The sequence below is a fragment of the Scyliorhinus torazame genome, chromosome 16 (assembly GCF_047496885.1).
Source record: "Scyliorhinus torazame isolate Kashiwa2021f chromosome 16, sScyTor2.1, whole genome shotgun sequence".
Lineage (NCBI taxonomy): Eukaryota > Metazoa > Chordata > Chondrichthyes > Carcharhiniformes > Scyliorhinidae > Scyliorhinus > Scyliorhinus torazame.
In genome coordinates, this window is record NC_092722.1 from 65775007 (window position 1) to 65800099 (window position 25093).

A 25093-nucleotide genomic window follows, 5' to 3' on the forward strand; every position below is an offset into this window, starting at 1 on the left:
CAAAAATCGCCATGCCCAGTACAAATCGCTGAAAATGAGAAACATGCCTCCCACGAGGCAGAGAGTGTGCAGGCCATCTCCCGGATGCAGCGCCTCAGCATTGATGAAAGCGGCCATTTCGCACGATTTTCCCGGGGCCCCACGCATGCGCGATGCGAACGGGATAACAAAGCGGTCGACACCCGTACTGCGCATGTGCGACAACGTGCGGAGCGTCAGGCCGCCAACGTCCTGACGTGCTCGAACTACGGCAACGCCCACTTAAAGAAACACTGCCCTGCAAGAGGCAGGCGATGTTTAAACTGCGGGAAGCCTGGACACTATGCAGCCTTGTGCAGGTCTGCACCACCAGTCAGGGGCCAGCGCTCCCAATTCCGATGACAGCGCGTTCAGAGTGTGCAACAACGATTACAGGATTCTGATCCTGGCAGCACAACGGATCCAGAGGAAGAATGCCTGGACTCCGCCTACTGTGTGAGCATCATTACCAAATGTGAATATGCCATATCCAACTCATCACAAATTCAATCCATCCTCACTGTGGATTCTGCGGACGAATGGCGTGCGGTGATGCAGGTCAACCACTGCTCCATCCAGTTTAAGCTGGACACAGGTGCTTCTGCCAACCTCCTCTCACAGGCAGATTTCAAACGCACCAAGAAGCCCCCCCAAGGTCCTTCCAGCAGCCCGCAGGCTCTTGTACCACTACGGAAATGCCATCACGGCACTGGGATCCTGCCATCTACTCGTCTCCAACCGGAGCACCCATGCACGGTTACGTTTTGAAATTGTCAAGCCAGACAGGGCATCCCAACTTGGCGCGCATGCCTGCAAGCAGCTGAACCTCATGCAGCGGGTTTACACAACGACATCCTCCAATGTGGATCTTCAGGCCAGCATTGACGACATCCTCGCTCAGTATCTGGATGTGTTCGACGGGATGGGCACGCTGCCATATCGATACTAGATTCTGCTACGACCTGATGCCAAGCCAGTGGTCCATGCACCACGCCGGGTCCCGGCTCCACTGAGGGAGCGCCTGAAGGCACAGCTCAAGGATCTTCAGCAACAGGGCATCGTTCCCAAGGTAACCGAACCGACTGACTGGGTCAGCTTGATGTTATGTGTTAGAAAGCCTTCATGAGACCTGTGCATCTGCATTGATCCCAAGGATCTCAATAAGAATATAATGCGTGAACACTACCCCATCCCGAAGCGGGAGGAACTCACCAGTGAGATGGCATACGCACGTTTTTTCACCAAGTTAGAGATGTCACATGGATTTTGGCAAATCTAGCTGGATGAGTCCAGCAGAAGGCTCTGCACCTTCAACACACCGTTTGGCAGATACTGCTATAATCCCATGCCGTTTGGCATTGTCTCGGCATCAACAAAGAACAAAGAAATGTACAGCACAGGAACAGGCCCTTCGGTCCTCCAAGCCCGTGCCGACCATGCTGCCCGACTAAACTACAATCTTCGACACTTCCTGGGTCCGTATCCCTCTATTCCCATCCTATTCATGTATTTGTCAAGATGCCCCTTAAATGTCACTATCGTCCCTGCGTCCACCACCTCCTCCGGCAGCGGGTTCCAGGCACCCACTACCCTCTGCATAAAAACCTTGCCTCGTACATCTACTCTAAACCTTGCCCCTCTCACCGTAAACCTATGCCCCCTAGTAATTGACCCCTCTACCCTGGGGAAAAGCTTCTGACTATCCACTCTGTCTATGCACCTCATAATTTTGTAGACCTCTATCAGGTCTCCCCTCAACTTCCTTTGTTCCAGTGAGAACAAACCGAGTTTATTCAACCGCTCCTCATAGCTAATGCCCTCCATACCAGGCAACATTCTGGTAAATCTCTTCTGCACCCTCTCTAAAGCCTCCACATCCTTCTGGTAGTGTGGCGACCAGAATTGAACACTATACTCCAAGTGTGGCCTAACTAAGGTTCTATATAGCTGCAACATGACTTGCCAATTCTTATACTCAATGCCCCGGCCAATGAAGGCAAGCATGCCGTATGCCTTCTTGACTACCTTCTCCACCTGCGTTGCCCCTTTCAATGACCTGTGGACCTGTACTCCTAGACCTCTTTGACTTTCAATACTCTTGAGGGTTCTACCATTCACTGTATATTCCCTACCTGCATTAGACCTTCCAAAATGCATTACCTCACATTTGTCCGGATTAAACTCCATCTGCCATCTCTCCGCCCAAGTCTCCAAACAATCTAAATCCTGCTGTATCCTCTGACAGTCCTCATCGCTATCTGCAATTCCACCAACCTTTGTGTCGTCTGCAAACTTACTAATCAGACCAGTTACATTTTCCTCCAAATCATTTATATATACTACAAAGAGCAAAGGTCCCAACACTGATCCCTGTGGAACACCACTGGTCACAGCCCTCCAATTAGAAAAGCATCCTTCCATTGCTACTCTCTGCCTTCTTTGACATAGCCAGTTCTGTATCCACCTTGCCAGCTCACCCCTGATCCCGTGTGACTTCATCTTTTGTACTAGTCTACCATGAGGGACCTTGTCAAAGGCCTTACTGAAGTCCATATAGACAACATCCACTGCCCTATCTGCATCAATCATCTTAGTGACCTCCTCGAAAAACTCTATCAAGTTAGTGAGACACGACTTTCCCTTCACAAAACCGTGCTGCCTCTCACTAATACGTTCATTTGCTTCCAAATGGGAGTAGATCCTGTCTCCAAGAATTCTCTCCAGTAATTTCCCTACCACTGAAGTAAGGCTCACCGGCCTGTAGTTCCCGGGATTATCCTTGCTACCCTTCTTAAACAGAGGAACAACATTGGCTATTCTCCAGTCCTCCAGGACATCCCCTGAAGTCAGTGAGGATCCAAAGATTTCTGTCAAGGCCTCAGCAATTTCCTCTCCAGCCTCCTTATCTGATGCAAAGTATTCATTTAGTACCTCACCCATTTCCTCTGGCTCCACACATAGATTCCCTTGCCTATCCTTCAGTGGACCAACCCTTTCCCTGGCTACCCTCTTGCTTTTTATGTACGTGTAAAAAGCCTTGGGATTTTCCTTAACCCTATTTGCCAATGACTTTTCGTGACCCCTTCTAGCCCTCCTGACTCCTTGCTTAAGTTCCTTCCTACTTTCCTTATATTCCACAGAGGCTTCGGCTGTTCCCAGCCTTTTAGCCCTGACAAATGCCTCCTTTTTCTTTTTGACGAGGCCTACAATATCTCTCGTTATCCAAGGTTCCCGAAAATTGCCGTATTTATCCTTCTTCCTCACAGGAACATGCCGGTCCTGAATTCCTTTCAACTGACACTTGAAAGCCTCCCACATGTCAGATGTTGATTTGCCCTCAAACATCCGCCCCCAATCTAGGTTCTTCAGTTCCCGCCTAATATTGTTATAATTAGCCTTCCCCCAATTTAGCACATTCATCCTAGGACCACTCTTATCCTTGTCCACCAGTACTTTAAAACTTACTGAATTGTGGTCACTGTTACCGAAATGCTCCCCTACTGAAACATCTACCACCTGGCTGGGCTCATTCCCCAATACCAGGTCCAGTACCGCCCCTTCCCTAGTTGGACTGTCTACATATTGTTTTAAGAAGCCCTCCTGGATGCTCCTTACAAACTCCGCCCCGTCTAAGCCCCTGGCACTAAGTGAGTCCCAGTCAATATTGGGGAAGTTGAAGTCTCCCATCACCACAACCCTGTTGTTTTTACTCTTTTCCAAAATCTGTCTACCTATCTGCTCCTCTATCTCCCGCTGGCTGTTGGGAGGCCTGTAGTAAACCCCCAACATTGTGACTGCACCCTTCTTATTCCTGATCTCTACCCATATAGCCTCACTGCCCTCTGAGGTGTCCTCCTGCCAATCCTGCCCTTCCCTCAACCAGGTCTCTGTAATGGCAACAACATCATAGTTCCAAGTACTAATCCAAGCTCTAAGTTCATCTGCCTTACCCGTAATACCTCTTGCATTAAAACATATGCACTTCAGGCCACCAGACCCGCTGTGTTCAGCAACTTCTCCCTGTCTACTCTGCCTCAGAGCCCCGCTGTCCCTATTCCCTAGTTCTCCCTCAATACTCTCACCTTCTGACCTATTGCTCCCGTGCCCACCCCCCTGCCATACTAGTTTAAACCCTCCCGTGTGACACTAGCAAACCTCACGGCCAGGATATTTATGCCTCTCCGGTTTAGATGCAACCTGTCCTTCTTATATAGGTCACACCTGCCCCGGAAGAGCTCCCAGTGGTCCAGATAATGGAAACCCTCCCTCCTACACCAGCTGTTTAGCCATGTGTAAAGGGGTCTTTTTCAGGATGGCAGCTGGTGACTAATGGTGTGCCTCAGGGGTCGATGCCGGGACCACAACTTTTGACAATATACACTAACAATCTGGAAGAAGGAACTGAAGGCACTGTTGCTAAGTTTGCAGATGATACAAAGATCTGTAGGGGGACAGGTAGTATTGAGGAAGCAGGGGGGCTGCAGAAGGACTTGGACAGAGTGGGCAAATAAGTGGCAGATGGAATACAATGTGGAAAAGTGTGAGGTTATGCACTTTGGAAGGAGGAATGGAGTCATAGACTATTTTCTAATTGGGGAAATGCTTAGGAAATCAGAAGCACAAAGGGACTTGGGAGTCCTTGTTCAAGATTCTCTTAAGGTTAACGTGCAGGTTCAGTCGGCAGTTAGGAAGACAAATGCAATTGTCAAGAGTAGTGAGGCCGTGGAATGCCCTACCTGCTACAGTAGTGAACTCGCCAACATTGAGGGCATTTAAAAGTTTATTGGATAAACATATGGATGATAATGGCATAGTGTAGGTTAGATGGCTTTTGTTTCGGTGCAACATCGTGGGCCGAAGGGCCTGTACTGCGCTGTATTGTTCTATGTTCTATGCTCTATCTTCCTATTTCTAGCCTCACTGGCACGTGGCACAGGGAGTAATCCCGAGATTACAACCCTCGAGGTCCTGTCTTTTAACTTTCTGCCTAGCTCCCTGAACTCCTGCTGCAGTACCTCATGCCCCTTCCTGCCTATGTCGTTAGTACCAATATGTACAACGACCCCTGCCTGTTTGCCCTCCCCCTTCAGGGTGCCCTCTACCCTTTCGGAGACATCCTGGACCCTGGCACCAGGGAGGCAACATACCATCCTGGAGTCTCTTTCACGTCCACAGAAGTGCCTATCTGTGCCCCTGACTATAGAGTCGCCTATTACTATTACTCTTCTGCGCTTTGACCCTCCCTTCTGAACATCAGAGCCAGTCGTGGTGCCACTGCTCTGGCTGCTGCTGTTTTCCCCTGATAGGCTATCCCCCCCGACAGTATCCAAAGGGGTATACCTGTTCGAGAGGGCGACAACCACAGGGGATTCCTGCACTGACTGCCTGCCCTTTCTGGTGGTCACCCATTTCTCTGCCTGCACCTTGGGTGTGACCACATTTACATAACTGCGATCTATGACGCTTTCCGCCACCTGCATGCTCCTAAGTGCATCCAATTGCTGCTCCAACCGAACCATGCGGTCTGTGAGGAGCTCCAGTTGGGTGCACTTTCTGCAGATGAAGCCATCCGGGACGCTGGAAGCCTCCCGGACCTGCCACATCTCACAGTCAGAGCACTGCACCCCTCTAACTGACATTGCGTCAATTAATTAAAATTTAAAAAAATGTTTTTAAAAAATATATATTTTTAAAAATTTTTCAAAGTTACTGTTAACTATCTGTTTCCTAGCACTAGATTTCTAATAGAAATGCGAAAGCTAAATATAGTACTCTCCGATCTCTGGCTTAGATACCCCTCTAAATTATAATTAAGTAATTATGTTTAATTAGTTACCAATGCTTAATTTTTTTAATTTAATGTAGATTCCCAACCAGCCACTCAGGCCACAGCTTTTCTGTGATGTCACTTCAGTTTCCCCCCGACACACACAATTTGAAAAAGGTATAAAAGTAAAAATGAGTAAAAATCACTTACTTACCTTCTTACCTTCTGAGTGGCTTAGATGTTCTCAGGTTCTCTCCCTGACAGAGACTGCTCCTCCTCCTCCGAACGGCTCCCGAAACTAGGCCGCGAACTTTTAAAATCTCCGCTCCGACTCGCAGCTCCGGCGCTTTTTAAATCTCCCGCGCTGTTTTCACTGTCCCGGCTCACTCAGCTCCCGCGCTGTTTTCAAAGTCCCGGCTCACTCAGCTCCCGCGCTGTTTTCAAAGTCACGGCTCACTCAGCTCCCGCGCTGTTTTCAAAGTCCCGGCTCACTCAGCTCCCGCGCTGTTTTCAAAGTCCCGGCTCACTCAGCTCCCGTGCTGTTTTCAAAGTCCCGGCTCACTCAGCTCCCGCGCTGTTTTCAAAGTCCCGGCTCACTCAGCTCCCGCGCTGTTTTCACTGTCCTGGCTCACTCAGCTCCCGCGCTGTTTTCACTGTCCTGGCTCACTCACCTCTCGCGCTGTTTTCACTGTCCCGGCTCACTCAGCTCCCGCGCTGTTTTCAAAGTCCCGGCTCACTCAGCTCCCGCGCTGTTTTCACTGTCCCGGCTCACTCACCTCCTGCGCTGTTTTCAAAGTCCCGGCTCACTCAGCTCCCGCGCTGTTTTCACTGACCCAGCTCATTCAGCTCCCGCGCTGTTTTCAAAGTCCCGGCTCACTCAGCTACCGCACTGTTTTCAAAGTCCCGGCTCACTCAGCTCCCGCGCTGTTTTCAAAGTCCCGGCTCACTCAGCTCCCACGCTGTTTTCACTGTCCCGGCTCACTCACCTCCCGAGCTGTTTTCAAAGTCCTGGCTCACTCAGCTCCCGCGCTGTTTTCAAAGTCCCGGCTCACTCAGCTCCCACGCTGTTTTCAAAGTCCCGGCTCACTCAGCTCCCGCGCTGTTTTCAAAGTCCCGGCTCACTCAGCTCCCGCGCTGTTTTCAAAGTCCCGGCTCACTCAGCTCCCGCGCTGTTTTCAAAGTCCCGGCTCACTCAGCTCCCACGCTGTTTTCACTGTCCCGGCTCACTCACCTCCCGAGCTGTTTTCAAAGTCCCGGCTCACTCAGCTCCCGCGCTGTTTTCAAAGTCCCGGCTCACTCAGCTCCCGCGCTGTTTTCAAAGTCCCGGCTCACTCAGCTCCCGCGCTGTTTTCAAAGTCCCGGCTCACTCAGCTCCCGCGCTGTTTTCAAAGTCCCGGCTCACTCAGCTCCCGCGCTGTTTTCAAAGTCCCGGCTCACTCACCTCCCGCGCTGTTTTCAAAGTCCCGGCTCACTCACCTCCCGCGCTGTTTTCAAAAGATCTTCCATCGCATCATGGAGCAGATGATGGAGGGCATTGAAGGGGTTTGTGTGTACATGGACGACATCATCATATGGTCCACGATCCCTGAAGAGCATGTTTCCCGTCTCCAGCAGGTATTCCACCATGTATTTGCCAATGGCCTGAAGCTGAACAGGTCCAAATGTTGCTTTGGCATGTCGACACTCAAGTTCCCAGGTGACCAGATCTTTCAGCAGGGCGTGCGCCCGGACACAGACAAGGTCAAGGCCATCGAAGCCATGAAGGTCCCTGAAGACAAGAAGGCGGTGTTGCGCTTAGTGGGCATGGTCAATTTTCTGGGCAAATTCATCCCAAACCGGGCCTCACACACCACGGCCCTACAAAACTTGATGAAAAAGTCCACTGCCTTTGAGTGGAAAGCAGCACATCAGGCAGAGTGGTTGGAGCTAAAAACCAAGCACACCACTGTACCCGTCTTGGCATTTTCCAACCCAGCCAGGGAGACAAAGATCTCGACAGATACGAGCCAGGATGGCATCGGTGCGGTGCTGCTTCAACGCGATGACACTTCATCCTGGGCACCAGTAGCCTACGCATCGAGGCCATGACGCCCACCAAAACAAGGTATGCGCAAATAGAGAAGGAATGGCTCGGTCTTCTCACTGGCATTCTCAAGTTTCACGATATGTCTATGGCCTGCCGACATTCACTGTCGAGACTGATCATAGGCCTCTGGTCCACATTATCCACAAGGACCTGAACGACATGACGCCTCGGTTGCAGCACATCCTCCTCATCCTCAAACTCAGAAGGTACGACTTTGACTTAGTGGCAAGGAGCTCATCATCACTGATGCATTGTCCTGCTCCATCACATTGCCTAGTGAACCGCTGGAAATCATCCGGCAGATTGAATCACAGGTGCAGCTGTGTACTAGCACCCTCTCGGCATCTGATGAGAAGGTGCTTCGTATCCGCGAGGAGACAGCCAAAGGCCCCCTCTTGCAGCGTGTCATGTAGCACCTCGCCAATGGCTGGCAGAAAGGGCAGTGCCCTCAATTTTACAATGTAAAGGACGATCTGACAGTGATTGATGGTATCCTCCTCAAGCTGGACCGGATTGTCATTCCACTCAGTGTCCAGAGCTTGGTGCTCCACCAAATCCATGAGGGACACCTGGGCGTCGTGAAGTGCAGACGCAGAGCCAGGCAGACTGTCTACTGGCCCGGTATTAGCCAGAACATCTTGAACATGGTCCTCAACTGTGCGACCTGTCAACGCTTCCAGCCAGCGCAGAGCAAGGAGATGCTCCAGCAGCATGAAATTGAGACCTCCCCATGGTTCAAGGTTGGCACGACCTCTTTCGTGCGAATGGTCGTGACTACGTGTTGATTATTGACTATTTCTCCAATTACCCTGAAGTCGTGAAGCTCTCAGACCTCACATCTCGGACCGTCATCAAGGCCTGTAAGGAGACGTTCTCCAGGCATGGTATCCTACTCACTGTCATGAGTGACAATGACCCGTGCTTCAACAGCCACGAGTGGTCTATGTTTGCCAAGTCATACCATTTCAAATATGTCACTTCCAGCCCACACTATCTGCAGTCCAATGGGAAGGTTGGAAAAGGGGTGCACATTGTGAAACAGCTCATCTGCAAGGCCGCGGATTCTGGTTCTGACATCTACTTTGCGTTGCTAGCGTAGAGGGAGACCCCACTGTCCACTGGCATGCTGCCGGCTCAACTCCTGATGAACAGGGACCTGCGGACAACACTTCCAGCCATACACTTGCCCAACCTGGATCACCTCCCGGTGCTGCAGAAGGTGCAGCAGCTCCGAAACTAGCAAAAGCAGGGCAATGATGCTCATGCCACCGATTTGCCCGTGTTATCCCCGGCAGACACTGTCAGGATCAAGATACCGGATGGTGGCTGGTCTGCTCCAGTTGTCGTTGTTCGACAGGCTGCGTCCTGCTCGTATGTTGTACGTATGTCTGATGGTTCTGTTGTGCAACGAAACAGATGGGCACTGCACAAGGTTGCCTGCCCACAACCGCTTTCTTCTCCGTTTCCATCCGTTGTTTTGCCACCTTCTGATACCTCAAACTGCGAGGCCACCAGTCAGGCTTCCATCCCGCCTGTCAAGACGCCAATCGTCCCCACCACCACCTCTCCGGCGGTCGACAAGTATCAGACTCAAGCCCCAGAGACTGGACTTATGAACATTTGTTTTGTTTGCTATGTTCTGTTTTCTCACATTAGACAGCTGTCTTCACATGTAAATACGTTCACATATGCCACCGCTTGTAAATATGTTAATATATGCCACCACATGTAAATACGTTCTCATGTGCCAACAAAACATTTTTTAAAAGGGGAGTTGTCATGATATGCAGACATGCAGATAATGATATACAGACAGGCAGCTAATGAACACAGAGAACAGGACATGACCAATGAGTAGGCAGGACACTCAGGGGTGGTATCTCACTATAAAAGGCACAAGGCACTCACACTCTGCCTCTTTTCACTGATGAACATCTGCAGAGTGAGTCAGGGTGTATGTACAGTATCACACCCCCAGCACGTGGCTAAGAGCTAGTCTGGTTCAGTCAGACAGAGTAACCACACTTAGGTTAGCAGAGAGTTGAACTCATAGAGAACTGTGCTAACTGTGCTACTGGTTCAATAAATCAGATTGAACCAAATTCAAGGTCTGGAGTATCTTTTGGTTAAAGCTGCATCCAGTTGCAGCCTGTGTTATCCCAGAGTACATAACACATCAATAATCTGGCGGCACGGTAACACATTGGTTAGTAGTTCGGCCTCATAGCGCCAGGGAGCCGGGTTCAATTCTGGCCTTCGGTGACTGTCTGTGTGAAGTTTGCCATTTCTCCCCTTGTCTGTGCCGGTTTCCACCAGGTGCTCCGCTTTCCTCCCACCGTCCAAAGATGTGCAGATTAGGTGCCTTGGCCATGCTAAATTGCCCCTTAATGTCCAAAGATGTGCAGATTACGTGGGGTTAGGGTCAAGGATTGTACCTAGATGGGGTGCTCTTTCAATGGGTCGGTGCAGAATAGATGGGCCGAATAGACCCCTTCAACGCTGTAGGATTTCTATGATTCCAGTATCGGTGTAGAATTGAACATGAGTGAAATATTGTGCAGAAGAACTTTTGCTTCATAACAGAGCATTGGTACCTTGAGCAACTGCATTATCAGCCAGTTCAAAGACATTTCCTTCTGTAACTGGCAAATGGGGATTTTCACAGTAACTTCATTGCAGTGTTAATGTGAGCCTACTTGTGACAATAATAAAGATTATTATTTTGTCAAATTTTGGGTAGAAAACAGATGGACTGTCATTTCTTCAGCAATGCAAGCTGCAGCTAACTTGAGTACCTCTGATGTTAACCGTGGATGTGAATCACTCCATTCCTAAAACAGCATTAAATTCCACTTAGGAACGAACACATTGGCCGGGATTCTCCATCTGCCGCGCATAAATCGGGAAAGGCGATTGGGCAGAGGATCGGTTTGGACGCCAAAATCGTGGCGGCACCGAGTTCACGCCAAATCGCAATTCTCCAGTGACCCAACAGCGACATCAATGCATTCAGTAATAAATAATAAAGTTCAGATGGGCCAAGGCCCCCTCCCCGCACCCTCGCTCAAGAAGGACCTTCTTCACCCCTGGGGCTTTCCCGGCCCATATAAAACTCGAGATCGCTGCATTCATCTTCTTAAAAAATGCCTTAGGGATGAAAATTGGAAGACACTGAAACACAAACAGCAATCTCGGGAGGACTGCCATTTTCACAGTCTGTACCACCCCCCCACCCCCCACCAATGACAGCGGGAGCACGTCCCACGTATGGAAGTCCCCTTCATTTGTTCAATCAACCTGCCGAAATTTAGTTTATGAAGCTGACCCCACTCCTGTGCCACTTGAATCCCCAGGCACCTAAGACTCCCTCCCACCACTTCGAATGACATCTCCCTCAGTCCACTCTCCTTGCCTGGATCGCAAAAACCTCACTCTTACCCATATTCAGTTTGTAACCTGAAAACCGGCCAAATTCCTCCAGTATCCCCATAATTCCTGCAATCCCCCCAATGGGTCTGTTATATAAAAGAGCAAATCGTCCGCATAGATGCTCCACACCCCCTCTCGCTATACCCCACCAAATGTTCGATGTTCGCAGCGCCATTGCCAAAGGCTCTATGGTCAGGGCAAACAGTAGCGGGGAGAGTGGACACCCCTGTCTCGTCCCCCAACACAGACTAAAATATTCTGATCGAACCCGGTTTGTTCTTACATTCGCCACCGGTGCCTGATTTAGCAACTGGACCCAATCTACAAATCCCTGCCCAAACCCAAACCTTCCCAGGGCAGCCCACAAACACCTCCACTCCACCCGATCAAAGGCCTGTCAGTGTCATTCTCATCACTGCCTGGCACCTGGGGGTTCTGGCTGTGGCGCAGTCGGGGGACATCAGAAGGGCCTACCCCATTACCAGCAGCTTCTGCAAGTCACAGGTCATGATGCATGATTGCATCGTGTGCCGGGGTGGGGAGGAGTATGGGTGGTGGTGAAGTGTGGATGTTGTGGGGGTGGTGGTGGTGCTGGTGGTGAGGGGGGGGGGGGGGGGGGGGGGGTGTGACATACGTGCCATGGGGAACCACAACTCTGCAGGGTCTCACTTCCTCGGCTGATGCCGACTTCCATCCCGGCGACGGCCCTTTCTCCGGGTACGCCGACCACGTCCAGTGCCCTCTGCTCCGCTGCAGCGAGGGACCGCAGGTCCGGCGGTCCCCCTCCAGTCTTCTCCCAGCAGTTATAAGCGCCTTTCTCCTGGGGTGGGTGGGGGGGATCAGAAAACGCATTAGACTGCCTGACGTATGCAGCCCAGGGGTTGGGCAGCTGGTGGCTTCAGTGGCATGGTCACCCGGCCATGGTGGCCGGTATGGGTGCAGGGTGGTGGTTCAGCCGCATCCGGTTGGGAGATGGGGGTTTGTGTTATGGGTGTGTGTGGTGGGGGTTGGTGCCAGGGGCAGAGTGCTGCCTACTCACCTGGCCGCTCTGAGGAGGACGTGCAGTTTTTTCCGGCACTGCTGGCCCATAACACTGACCACCTCTGCAACCTATGCCCAGGCCCGGCTAACGGCAGCGGCTCGAAGCCTCCTTCCCACTCCGGGATACATAGTCGCCCATCTCTCCTCCACGGGGTCTAGCAGGGTCTCCAGTTCTGCATCAGTGAACCTCGGGGCCGTGTGTCTTGCTGCCATCTTATTTACTGGGATGGTGTGTGTGGGAAGTACAGTGTCTATATGTGACTGCAGCTAGTCAGCCTCCTAAATGCCAATCATGGTCCCAGCGAATCCCGCACCATTCCTCATTGGAATTAATGGTGTTCCATGTGGCGCCAGTGCTAGCCCCTTAACTGTCGTTAAATCGGTCCAGGTGTAGCGCCAGTTTTGCTGTCGTAAAGCTCCACGAATCCTACCCCGGAGTCAACACTTCATCTCAGGAACAGAGAATCCAGCCGGTTATTCTTTCATAGGGTACAGGAAGATTTTTGATGCCAGGTCATGGATTTTATTCACTTTATTTAGTCTCTCCCAGCAACCAAAAGCTGAAATCAATAATTATGCTGTGCTATTAAATTTTACATTGGTCAATACCGCAGAAAGAGACAGATTGTCAATACTTTTTTTCTTACTCTCTTTCTATTCTTCCTCAATTAAATCAAAACCTTCAATTCTATATGAGCAATGTTACTCACAGTGAGTTTTTTGTTTGTTCCATAATTCAGGCAACTGCAAAACCGAGTGGTTTGACCGTGATAACCCATCAGGGAAAGGGGATTATGAAGACCTGGTGAATCTCCGGAAACAATACCCTGATCAGATCTGCAATAACCCTACTGCCTGTGAAGTAGAGACAACATCAGGAATTCCCGCCTCAAGCACAGGAGACAAAATCCCTGAGTAAATAACAATGTCTGCCATCCTATCTTGACAGTGGCATGTTATTTTCAATCGTATGGATTGTTTATGTAACTATGTCACATATTCTGTATTAAACAGGTGCAACATTTCAACTGGATTTGTATGTGTGAATAAAGAACAACAAGATGGGAGCTGTGAAGATTACAGAATACGCTTTGCCTGTCCTGAATATTTTTGTAAGTACTGGCCATTTGTAAACATTGATTTATTGATCGAACCTTTCAATTTGAAAGAAAAATTTTGAAGTTTTGTTGATGTTTAAATAAGATGATTTCAGTCTCTTGGTAGATTGAATGGCATTAGTGAAATATTAAACATTGAGGATCTTATTTTAGTAAAACTGTACATGAACATTTTAATTGAGCCACTACATTAGTCTGTGTTATGTAATTAATGATAGCCAACAAGCGTTACCCATAGCGATGCTCAAATTCCATGAGTGAATATTAAAATTACAAAAGGACCCAAGACTCGGGGATTCTAATCAATGTTACCTTACTGCAAGAAGGGAGTCTCTTTTTTTTAAAAATATGTTTTTATTAAGAATTTTTCAACAATATTTTCCACCTTACAAACAAACACGCCCCCCCTCCATAACAAAGAAAAGAAAAAGAACTCGCGTGGCAAGACATGAACATGGCAAGTCAATAAGATACAGAACTTTGTACTTTGGAATCTTCCCGAACGTGTCAGATTCCGGATCATTCAAGTGTTTTCTTGCTCAAATGCCCCCCAGCGGAACCCCCCTCCCCCCCCCCCTCGAATGATGTCCCCCCCTCCCCCCCCCTCCCCTGGGTTGCTGCTGTCCGACCTTCATCGAACGCTCCGCGAGATGGTCTAGGAACGGTTGCCACCGCCTGTAGAACCCCTGCGCAGATCCTCTCAAGGCAAACTTTATCCTTTCCAATTTGATGAACCCTGCCATTTCATTTATCCAGGCCTCCACGCTGGGGGGCTTCGCCTCCTTCCACATTAGCAAGATCCTTCGCCGGGCTACTAGGGACACAAAGGCCAGAATGCCGGCCTCTTTCGCCTCCTGTACTCCCGGCTTGTCCACTACTCCAAATAGTGCTAGCCCCCAGCTTGGCTTGACCCGGACTTTCACCACCTTAGATACTGTTCCCGCAACTCCCCTCCAGAACCCCTCCAGTGCCGGGCATGACCAAAACATATGGACATAGTTCGCCGGACTTCCTGAGCACCTCCCACATCTGTCCTTCACCCCAAAGAACCTGCTCAGCCTCGCCCCCATCATATGCGCTCTATGAACCACCTTAAATTGTATCTGGCTAAGCCTGGCACACGAGGAAGAGGAATTAACCCTACTTAGGGCATCAGCCCATAGCCCCTCCTCAATCTCCTCCCCCAACTCCTCCTCCCATTTACCCTTCAGCTCCTCTACCAAAGCCTCCCCCTCTTCTTTCATCTCCTGGTATATCGCCGACACCTTGCCCTCCCCGACCCATACGCCCAAAATCACCCTATCTTGAATCCCATGTGCCGAGAGTAGCGGAGATTCCTTCACCTGCCGCCTCACAAACGCCCTCACTTGCATGTACCTGAAAGCGTTTCCCGGGGGTAGCCCAAACTTCTCCTCCAGCGCCCCTAGGCTCGCAAACGTCCCGTCAATGAACAGGTCCCCCATTCTTCTAATCCCTACCCGATGCCAGCTCTGAAATCCCCAGTCCATCCTTCCTGGGACAAACCGATGGTCGTCTCTGATCGGGGACCACACCGAGGCTCCCGTCGCACCCCTGTGCTGTCTCCACTGCCCCCAGATCTTTAGCGTTGCCGCCACCACCGGGCTCGTGGTATACCTTGTCGGCGAGAGCGGCAGCGGTGCCGTCATCAGCGCCCCCAGGCTCGTTCCTTTGCAGGACGCCATCTCCAACCTCTTCCACTCCGCCCCCTCTCCCTCCATCACCCACTTACGGATCATTGCCACGTTGGCTGCCCAATAATAACCTCCCAAATTCGGCAACGCCAACCCTCCTCTGTCTCTGCTACGCTCCAAGAACCCCCTCCTTACCCGCTGGGTCTTGCTCGCCCACACAAATCCCGTAATGCTCCTGCTTACCCTCTTAAAAAAGGCCTTAGTAATCACAATTGGGAGGCATTGGAATACAAAAAGAAATCTCGGGAGGACCACCATTTTAACCGACTGTACCCTACCCGCCAGCGAGAGTGGCATCATGTCCCACCTTTTAAAATCCTCCTCCATCTGTTCCACCAACCGCGTCAAATTAAATTTGTGCAGTGCCCCCCAGCTCCTAGCTACCTGAATCCCCAAGTATGGAAAGCTCCTTTCCGCCCTCCTCAACGGTAGGTCGTCTCTTCCCTGGTCCCCCGGATGGCTCACTCTTTCCCACATTGAGCTTATAGCCCGAAAAGTCTCCAAACTCCCGTAGGATCTGCATTACCTCAACCATCCCCTCCACTGGATCCGTCACATACAGCAACAGGTCGTCTGTGTACAGCGACACTCGATGTTCCTCTCCTCTTCGAACCACCCCCTTCCATTTCCCCGACTCCCTTAACGCCATGGCCAAAGGTTCAATTGCTAATGCAAACAGCAGAGGGGACAGGGGGCACCCCTGCCTCGTCCCTCGGTGCAGCCAAAAATACTCCGACCTCTGCCGGTTCGTGACCACCCTCGCCACCGGGGCTTTATACGGAGCTTAACCCAAATAATAAACCCTTCCCCGAACCCAAACCTCCTCAACACTTCCCAGAGATACTCCCACTCTACCCGATCGAAGGCCTTCTCCGCGTCCATGTCTGTCACTATCTCCGCTTCTCCCTCCACCGATGGCATCATTATCACATTTAGGAGCCTTCGAACATTAGTATTTAACTGCCTACCCTTTACGAATCCCGTCTGGTCCTCGTGAATCACCCCCGGGACACAGTCCTCAATCCTCATGGCCAACATTTTTGCCAGCAACTTAGCACCTACATTAAGGAGCAAGATCGGTCTGTACGACCCACATTGCAGTGGGTCCTTATCCCGCTTCAAGATCAAAGAGATCGTCGCCTCCGACATTGTCGGGGGCAGGGTCCCCCCTTCCTTGCTTCATTGAAGGTCCTTACCAGCAACGGGGCTAACAGGTCTACATACTTCCTGTAGAACTCCACCGGGAACCCATCCGGGCCCGGGGCCTTCCCTGCCTGCATGCTCCCCAGTCCTTTAACCAGCTCCTCCACCCCAATTGGCGACCCCAAACCAGCCACCTCCTGCACCTCCACCTTTGGGAACCTCAACTGGTCCAAGAATCGCCACATCCCCTCTTTTCCCCCTGGGGGCTGGGACCGATACAGTTCCTCGTAAAAGGCCTTAAAAGCCTCATTCACTTTCCCTGCACTCCGCACCGTAGTTCCCCTGCCATCTTTGACTCCGCCTATTTCGCTCGCTGTCATCCTCTTACGGAGCTGGTGTGCCAGCATCCGGCTCGCCTTCTCCCCATATTCATATATCGCCCCCCCGTGCCTTCCTCCACTGTGCCTCTGCCTTCCCTGTGGTCAACAGGTCGAACTCCGTCTGGAGACTTCGTCTCTCCCTGAGTAGTCCCTCATCAGGAGCCTCTGCATAGCTCCTGTCCACCCTTAAAATCTCCCCCACTAACCTCTCCCTGCCCTCTCTCTTCACCCTGTGAGCCCTGATGGAGATTAACTCTCCCCTGACCACCGCCTTCAGCGCCTCCCATACTACTCCCACCATTGTTGTTGGCCTCCAGATACCTTACAATACACCCCCGTACCCTCCCGCACACTTCCTTGTCTGCCAGCAGTCCCACATCCAACCTCCACAATGGCCGTTGGTCCCTCTCCTCCCCCAGCTCCAGCTCCACCCAGTGCGAGGCATGGTCTGAAATGGCTATGGCCGAATACTCCGTTCCCTCCACTTTCGGGATCAATGCCCTGCCCAGAACAAAAAAATCTATCCGGGAGTAGGCCTTATGTATGTGAGAGAAAAAAGAAAATTCTCTGGCCAAAGGCCTGGCAAATCTCCATGGATCTACTCCCCCCATCTGATCCATAAACCCCCTAAGCACCTTGGCCGCAGCCGGCCTCTTCCCCGTCCTAGATCTGGAACGATCTAATGCTGGGTCCAGCACCGTGTTAAAAGCCCCACCCATTATCAAGCTCCCTACCTCCAGGTCCGGAATATGCCCCAACATCCATTTCATGAATCCAGTATCGTCCCAGTTCGGGGCACATACATTCACCAGTACCACCTCCGTCCCCTGCAACCTACCACTCACCATCACATATCGGCCTCCCTTGTCCGCTCCTATGTTCTTGGCCTCAAACCCGCTTTCCCACCAGTATTGCCACCTCTCTATTCTTCGCATCCAGCCCCGAATGGAACACCTGTCCACCTCTTCCATTTTCAGTTCCCCCTCGGACAGTGCAGCAGCAACCCTAGAATCCCCCCCCACCCCGCCCCCCCCCAGTTCTCTCATTCCCGAGTCTCACCTCCCTCCAGCACCGACGCCCACATTCCCCATCATCATCATCTCGTCTACAGAAAAGAAAAAAGGAAATTTTAGGAATTTTAACCAGAACTCTACTCACATCCCCATCCATCATCCCACCCATGAAATATTCTTTACCCATATTTACAACCCCATATACAACCAACATCTCCCCCCACAACCACAGCCCTTCAGTTCGAGTCCAGTTTTTCCATCTGAATAAAGGTCCAAGCCTCTTCTGGCGTTTCAAAATAATGGTGTTGGTCCTGATAAGTGACCCACAGACACGCAGGCTGCAGCATGCCGAACCTGACTCTATATGCAGCACCGCCTTGGCCCGGTTGAAGCCAGCTCTCCTCTTTGCACCTCCGTGCTCCAATCATGGTATACTCGGATCACCGCGTTCTCCCATCTACTGTTCCGCACCTTCTTGGCCCATCTCAGCACACTTTCTTTGTCCGCGAAGCGATGGAACATTGCCACTATCGCCCTTGGCGGCTCATCAGCCTTGGGTCTCCTCGCCAGGACCCGGTGAGCCCCTTCCAGCTCCAGGGGGGTCGGAGAGGCCTCCGCTCCCATCAGTGCATGGCGCATTGTACTCACATACGCCCCGGCATCAGCTCCCTCCACTCCTTTGGGAAGACCTAGAATCCGGAGGTTCTTCCTCCTCGACCTGTTCTCCAGGACCTCAATTCTCTCGGCCCACCTCCTGTGCACCGCCTCGTGCACCTCCACTTTTACCGCCAGGCCCAGGATCTCGTCCTCGTTGTCATTCATTTTGTCTTTCACCTCACGAAGCTCTACCGTCTGGGTCTTCTGGGTCTCCTTCAGCCCCTCGATTGGTGCCAGCACCTCCTTTTTCAGCTCCTCCACACAGCGCTTAAGGAACTCCTGCTGGTCAGGCCCCTATGCTGCTTGCTCTCCGCCCTCCGCCATCTTGCTTTTTCCCCCCCCCCCGTTTTTGTCGTTGCTCCAGGGCCTCTTTTTTCGTCGCTCCACCGCTGATCTCGGCCATATATCGTAAGGGAGGACCTTACTGCACCTTCCCACACGGGACCAATTCAAAAAAAGTTCCGTTGGGGCTCCTCTGGAGAGCCCGAAAGTCCCTCGTTGTCGCGGGAGCTGCCGAAACGTGCGGCTTAGCTCCGCATCGCCGCAACCGAAAGTCAAGATGGGATTCTCAGTTGGTTGACACCGAAATCGGGAATGACAATTGGGCAGAGAATAGGTTGTGAGGCCAAAATCTTTGCTGGCACCAGGAGCCCCCCAGAATGCCATACTCCGATGCCTTGACAGAAGTGTCAATGAGTTCTACTCTGCATGTACAGTAAACACCATCTGCATATCATTAGCAGGCCTTGCCCAATATTCTCCGGGGCCGCCACAATGCTCTGCCTCCGCTGGGAGGAAATACCGACGGCGAGGTTGTGGTTTTAAAAATTGGGAACCAGGCGCCGTGGCCGCTGAGGGAGAGAGAGGAGGTAGGGCATGCAAAGGCACAACCGTCCTGCCACTGGCAGGGCTGGCTGGGAGGTGGGGAGGGCATGTCTACCAGGCGCAGGGGATGGGCTGTGGGTTCCGGGTGACCCCCACCAGACTATAGCACTCAGGCACGGACCGCCATTGCCGCGGCCTGCAATACAACCATCTTGCTGTGCACCCCACTGACCGCCCACCCTGGCCTGTGGTTGTGCAGTGACACTGACCATATGTGTGCCCCCGCCCCACAAACCTACATTACACCCCACCAATCCCGCAACCCACCCTCCATCCCTGCATTTCACCCTCCACCCCACCAACTCTACACCCTTCCCCACCCAACCGGCTGCTACCCGCCGGCGGAGTAGCATGCTGCCCTAGGGGGTGTCAACAACTGTCCAACGCCCACAATAGGAGGGCATGCTGGAGGAGAAGGAAAAATGTCAGGCCTCATCTGACGAGGAGGACAAGGGTGATGTCCAGGAGGATCTAGGTGTGGAGCTTGAGCTAGCACGGTAGGCTGCCCAATGTGTGATCCAGGGCTGCCACACATGAGACAACGTCATCACCTCCCGATTTACCAACTAGGGGGCCTGGCTACCGGCAGCCCTGCCACCCTGTCCCACCTCTTCTCTTCCCAACAACTTCATTCCCACCTCTTCTCTCCCCACCACCCCCCCACTCAGAATCCACCTTCTCCTGAACCTCACACCCCTTCGCTTTCCCTCATCCCTTCTTGCTCTCTCTGTCCGACATTCCATCTTCCCCCTACCACTTCCTCCCACGACCACAGCTCCTCGCTCCGAGCGTCATTTCAGCATCACGGTGTTGGTCCTGGGTTGACAGAATAAGTGGCCTTGTCCGCGGGATGCAGGATGATGACAACTTGCTGTGAGATGAGCTCTGTGCTACTCATTGTTTGACAAAGTCTGACTCCTGTGCTTATAATATATCACTGTCCGCCCGGGTGATCCCTGCGTGCATGCAGGCAAATGCTTCTCACAGGCCCATTTCAGGAGGAATTTCAGGAGATGGTGAATGGTCAGGGGTCACTCACTGGGGTTGCTGTCATACAAGGCATGCTCACACTGCTGTCCCCTTGCCCTGCCACTTCTCGGTGAGGGTGTCACCATGTGGGACATTCATGTGTCATGGGTGTCCTGTCGCACCACGGCCTCCACCGCCTCCCCCCTCCCCCGCTCACCCCATCCGCCACCTTTCCCACCCGGAAAATACACAATGCCCAGCCCCAGCCCATTCTTCACACATGTCAAAAAGCGGTTAGACGCAGGTCAGACTGGTGGTGCAATAGTGTTTCAAGGTGGTGATGTACAACGGTGTGCCCCAACTGCTAACTACCTTCTATCTACCATATCCATGCCAACTTAAGTGTCATCAATCTTCCTTAATATTGCTTGGCCTACCGCTCCTTCTAGGTGTTACCCCAAACAGCACATCAGAAGTGGAGGCAGTCTTTTGGGTGTCCAAGGTGACGACGTGTCAGCCTATTCTGCTCGCTGCCCATGAGATGGGCCAGTGCTGGGTGGGGGGCGGGATTCGGAATGGCTGAGGTGTTCTAGCATCTCTCCTGTGGGAGACACCAGCACGGGCATCATCACTTCCTCCTTCCTAGGTGTGCTCGATGACCTCTGGGTTACTCCATGGGATGGAAGTGAAGCTGAAGTGAGCTCCAGCCGCCACCATCTCCTGGCACTGCCAATCCTGGAGGCCCGCCCTAATCTGAACCATAGTCTCGATGTCCACAGCCATGGAGTACTGAGACTGCGACACGTCCCTCAGCGAGTGAGACATGTCCCACACAGCCTCAGACATGTGCCTCTGTGCCTGTGACATGTCCCTCTGTGACAGCACTGGCAAATGCTCTCGATACCCTCAGCCATGACTCTTTGAGAATGGGCCAAACTCAGGAGCGCCGCAGTAATGTCGGTGTGGGCCTGGAACATGTCTGTCGTGACTGGACTCCCCTGTCCTGAGCCTCGGCCATCGACTGCACAGATTGTCCCAAGACATGGACGTCCTGACACATGGCTCTGATGTCTTGCCCAGGCCGCCACCGCAGGCGCCACCCTTTCATTGTTGGCCTGGATGCCACACATTGTCGGCACCATCACCTACGTCTGAAGGCGGCTGGACACCTCCAGCTGTATCTGCAGGCGTTGGACAGTTGTTGACACCCCCTCGTACAGCCATCCAGCCTATGGTGAGTGGAGCGCTTAAAAGCTGCTTCAGCCTGTCATGCTTTTTAATGCAAATTCCGACTCCAGCAAATCAGACACCAGCGAGGCCAAGAATCGCTTGGGTTGTATGTGGGCAATGTGCTGGCCTATTTGCATCACCTGAATTTTAACTGCACAGCGCTGCCAGGGGGAGCAAGAATTCCCCGCGATTCAGATCTAGCAGAATATCATCTCCCAAATGGAGAATCCCGCCCCTTATATCACTGCTACTGTAATACATCCAACTGAAATTAGGCTGATCTACCTCATGCTAGTTTCCAACTTTACATGTTAAATGGATGAGAAAGGTATTGTATAACCTCACTGCACCCCAGAGCATTTTACAGCCAATGAAATCCTTTTGCAATGCGGTCATGCTGTATTGTAGTCAATGTGGAGCACCTAAAAGGTATCAAAAGTAGTTTATGTACTACTCACAGTTAGGAAATGTAACAACTAAGCAACACTCCAAGTCCCAGCAGGACCCATCCTGACTTGCCGGCTCCTTCTTGGGTCGACTTTTCCCTCGGGAAATTAACGAGCCCGCTGTTGGGCCTCTGCCCCTCAGCGGGGGAGCACAAATTGCACGAGCCCCACAGGGAGATCAATCGGGTCATCCCCATGGGTCGTGTGGGGGTTATAACACTTTGAGAATACACAAAACATACTGGCTATTTAGCAAGGTCTCATAAATAAAAATCAATTATTGGACAGGGCACGAAAAAAATAAATACAAAAGCAAATTACTGCACATGCTGGAAATAAAAACAGAAAATACTGCGAAAACTCAACAAGTCTGACAGCATCTTACCGAAACCAATGCTGAGCAAAAATTGGAAAATTCCACCCATCAACTCTCTTTAGTTAAGACAGAAAGAGAGTTAATGGGTGGAATTTTCCAATTTTTGCTCAGTGTTGGTTTTGGTCAGAAGAGCAGAGAATTCTGCCGGTGCCGTCGGCGAGAATACTCACCATATATTCAGCCTCGCAATAATCCTTCCAGTAGCTTCGGTGCCCCTCCAATGTCAGCTCTCACTCACCCCCCCAGAGTCACGTATATAAGAGAGGGATGATGGCATCCGTCCTTATGTTGCAAGATTGACTGGAGGAAACTTATCACCTACTGTCTGGGGAGAAGGTGTCCAACACTGCCAGGTGACTTGGCAGGAGGTGGACTCCATGGTGGGGGTTATGGCCCTCTGGTTTAGCTCATGACGTCCATGGCTGAGGGCGTGAGCTGCATGGTGCAGGAACTTGTGGGCATCCACGAGTGTCAGTGCCAGAGAACAGCAAGGCTTCTGGATCACACTCCAGCTGCCCCTCTATCCAATGGTGGAACCCAAGGGCACTGGGCACACGAAGGGAAGAGGATCGGCAGGAGCGCAGCCAAGGATGTTCCACCCAGGAGACTGCTCTCCCTGCTGCAGTGCCAGATTGTGCAGACCATTATGATCCAGGACACCCTCTGTGAGCTGTTTGGAGGACTATCCCCACCTGTCCAGGTACCAGACCGCATCTTGAGCATGCTTAACCAATGTACACGTTGATACGCAAGCTTTATTGTAATGAAGCCTCGAAAACGGCTGAGATCTGTGGGCGCTGCAAGATGTAACTATCATTAATGTTCCCGGGAAACATAGTCACAGATGAAGGAGTGGAATCGCTTGAAGTCCATAAATGGCACCTCATCCTACCATGTAGACCGCAGTGAAATGTGGGTGCAGTCGATGACACCATGCACCTGGGGCAAGCCAGCTATGTGGCCGAAGCCCATAGCCCTGGCATCCTGGCTCACCTGGTCCCGGTTGAAGTTGATGTACAGGTGAATGCTCACAAAAAGCGGATCTGTCACCTCCCTTATGCACTTGTGTGCTGAAGATTAGGAGATCCCGCATAGGCTGCTGAATGATCACTATCAAAAGAACTGCTAGCCCGACTGGTTCCATGATTCTCTTGAATCAAAAACTGAGAAGAGAGCATGAAAGTGAGCGATGAGGTGTCCTGACAATGGCCTGACCCTCAGCCCTTTTGGTATCTGGGACATCCATCTATGTGAGCATCTTTTAAATGAGCCTCACTCCCTCCCCTCTCACACAATAGCCAATTCTTCATAGTTGCTCCCCAACCTCACCTGATTGAAGCGCTTCGATCCTTGAGAACCTCAGTGGACCGTGCAACCTCTCCAAAGGTGTGAGGAGTGAAACAAATTAAGTGCATTGAATGGACTTGTATTCTAACCTCATGGGGGAATGAGACACTGCCACCCATCATGTCCTGAACACGTGACTGATTAACTGCTTCACCATGAGCCTTGCATTGGGGGTCACCTTTCTGTAATGGAGAGGTGAGTGTTAGCCTTGCAGTTTAATACTTGGGGGCTAGGCTTCCAACTATTTTGACAGGGCTAAGTTTTCAATTCAAATTTCACCAAGTATCGTGGGGGTGGATTTAAGCCTGGAACCCCAGAGCATTGCTCTACGTTTATAGTTTACAAGCTCAGTGAACTATACTCCTTCCAATTCTCTCCCCGCACCTAGTGGTGCACTAAGTCGACTTTCATCTGTTTCCAGAGCTAATTATTTCTGGAACAGGTTGCTAATCATAGAGCTTGAGGGCACTGTTACACATCAAATATGACTGACCAGGTGTCTCTTCCACTCTTATCACCAGCCATTGGCGCTTTTGAAAAAGTTTTGCAGGTTGGCACTGTTTGGTCGAATTAAGAACACACCTTGGCAATCAAATTCTAGGGTGGGACTTAAACCCGGAGCTTCTGGCTCAGAGGCATGGATGCTCCCACTGGGCCACAGACCTCTGCCCCATACTCCTTCCAAGGGTTAAATATTTGGTGCGAATCAGTGGTACACTCATTCATTGCAATACTGATTAATTGACTAGTCCCGGAAGGGTCAGGGAGCTGATAAAACAACTGCTATCTCCCTGTGGCAGCGAGGCATACCTGGTGCATGTGAAGACTGCAATTTGCAGTCTCCTTCATTCTTAGAGGGCACCCACATTTCCCCCAGTTCACATGGGCTGCAAGTTAAATGAGCCCTCCAACTTGTACACTAATCCTTGACAGCTTGGCCTCCATAACCAGGCCTTGAACTTCTAGACAGCTCATCCTTCATTCTGACAACATCTGTCCTCCTCCCTGTCTGAGGGTCTTCTACACTCATGAAGCTTGGTACCACCTCTTGTCAGAGTCCCCCACACTACCCAGGCAGGCTGGTATTTCACAGGACCCCATCCAGGGACCTCACAGTCGCCCCCTTTGCTGATCCTATGGATTCAACTGCTCCCACCTACTTCTTTCCAACCGCCGCTCTGGAAGGGCAATCCCTCAGCGGTGATATTGCCAGGAACCCAGTAAGGAGGAAGCGCTGCCTGCAAACCAGCCGCCAGACGCCCTTAAACCTAGAGGCTAACAGTCATGAAGGGCTGTTAAGGCTTGCGAGCGACCCTACCCCCCATGATACCAAGACTGAACTCCCTCTGGCCCCAAGTTACACTTATCAGGAACACCCCCTGCCCCACCCAACAACCTCTCCAGTGCCCCCTCTCCATTGGACACTCTGGTGGGTAATGATGATCTGAGTGCTTCCCTCCGAAGGGTAAATCGGAG

At 51.6% G+C, this 25093-nt stretch overlaps 1 protein-coding gene across 1 annotated transcript in view; it reads left to right on the plus strand.

Annotated features, from left to right (window-relative positions):
* LOC140392259 (uncharacterized) overlaps positions 1 to 25093 on the plus strand; it is a 415817-nt gene that overhangs the window by 145525 nt on the left and 245199 nt on the right. The window contains exons 15-16 of the mRNA XM_072477576.1: positions 13082 to 13256; positions 13356 to 13453. Of these exons, the coding sequence (XP_072333677.1) occupies positions 13082 to 13256; positions 13356 to 13453 (273 nt within the window). The remainder of the gene's footprint in view (positions 1 to 13081; positions 13257 to 13355; positions 13454 to 25093) is intronic.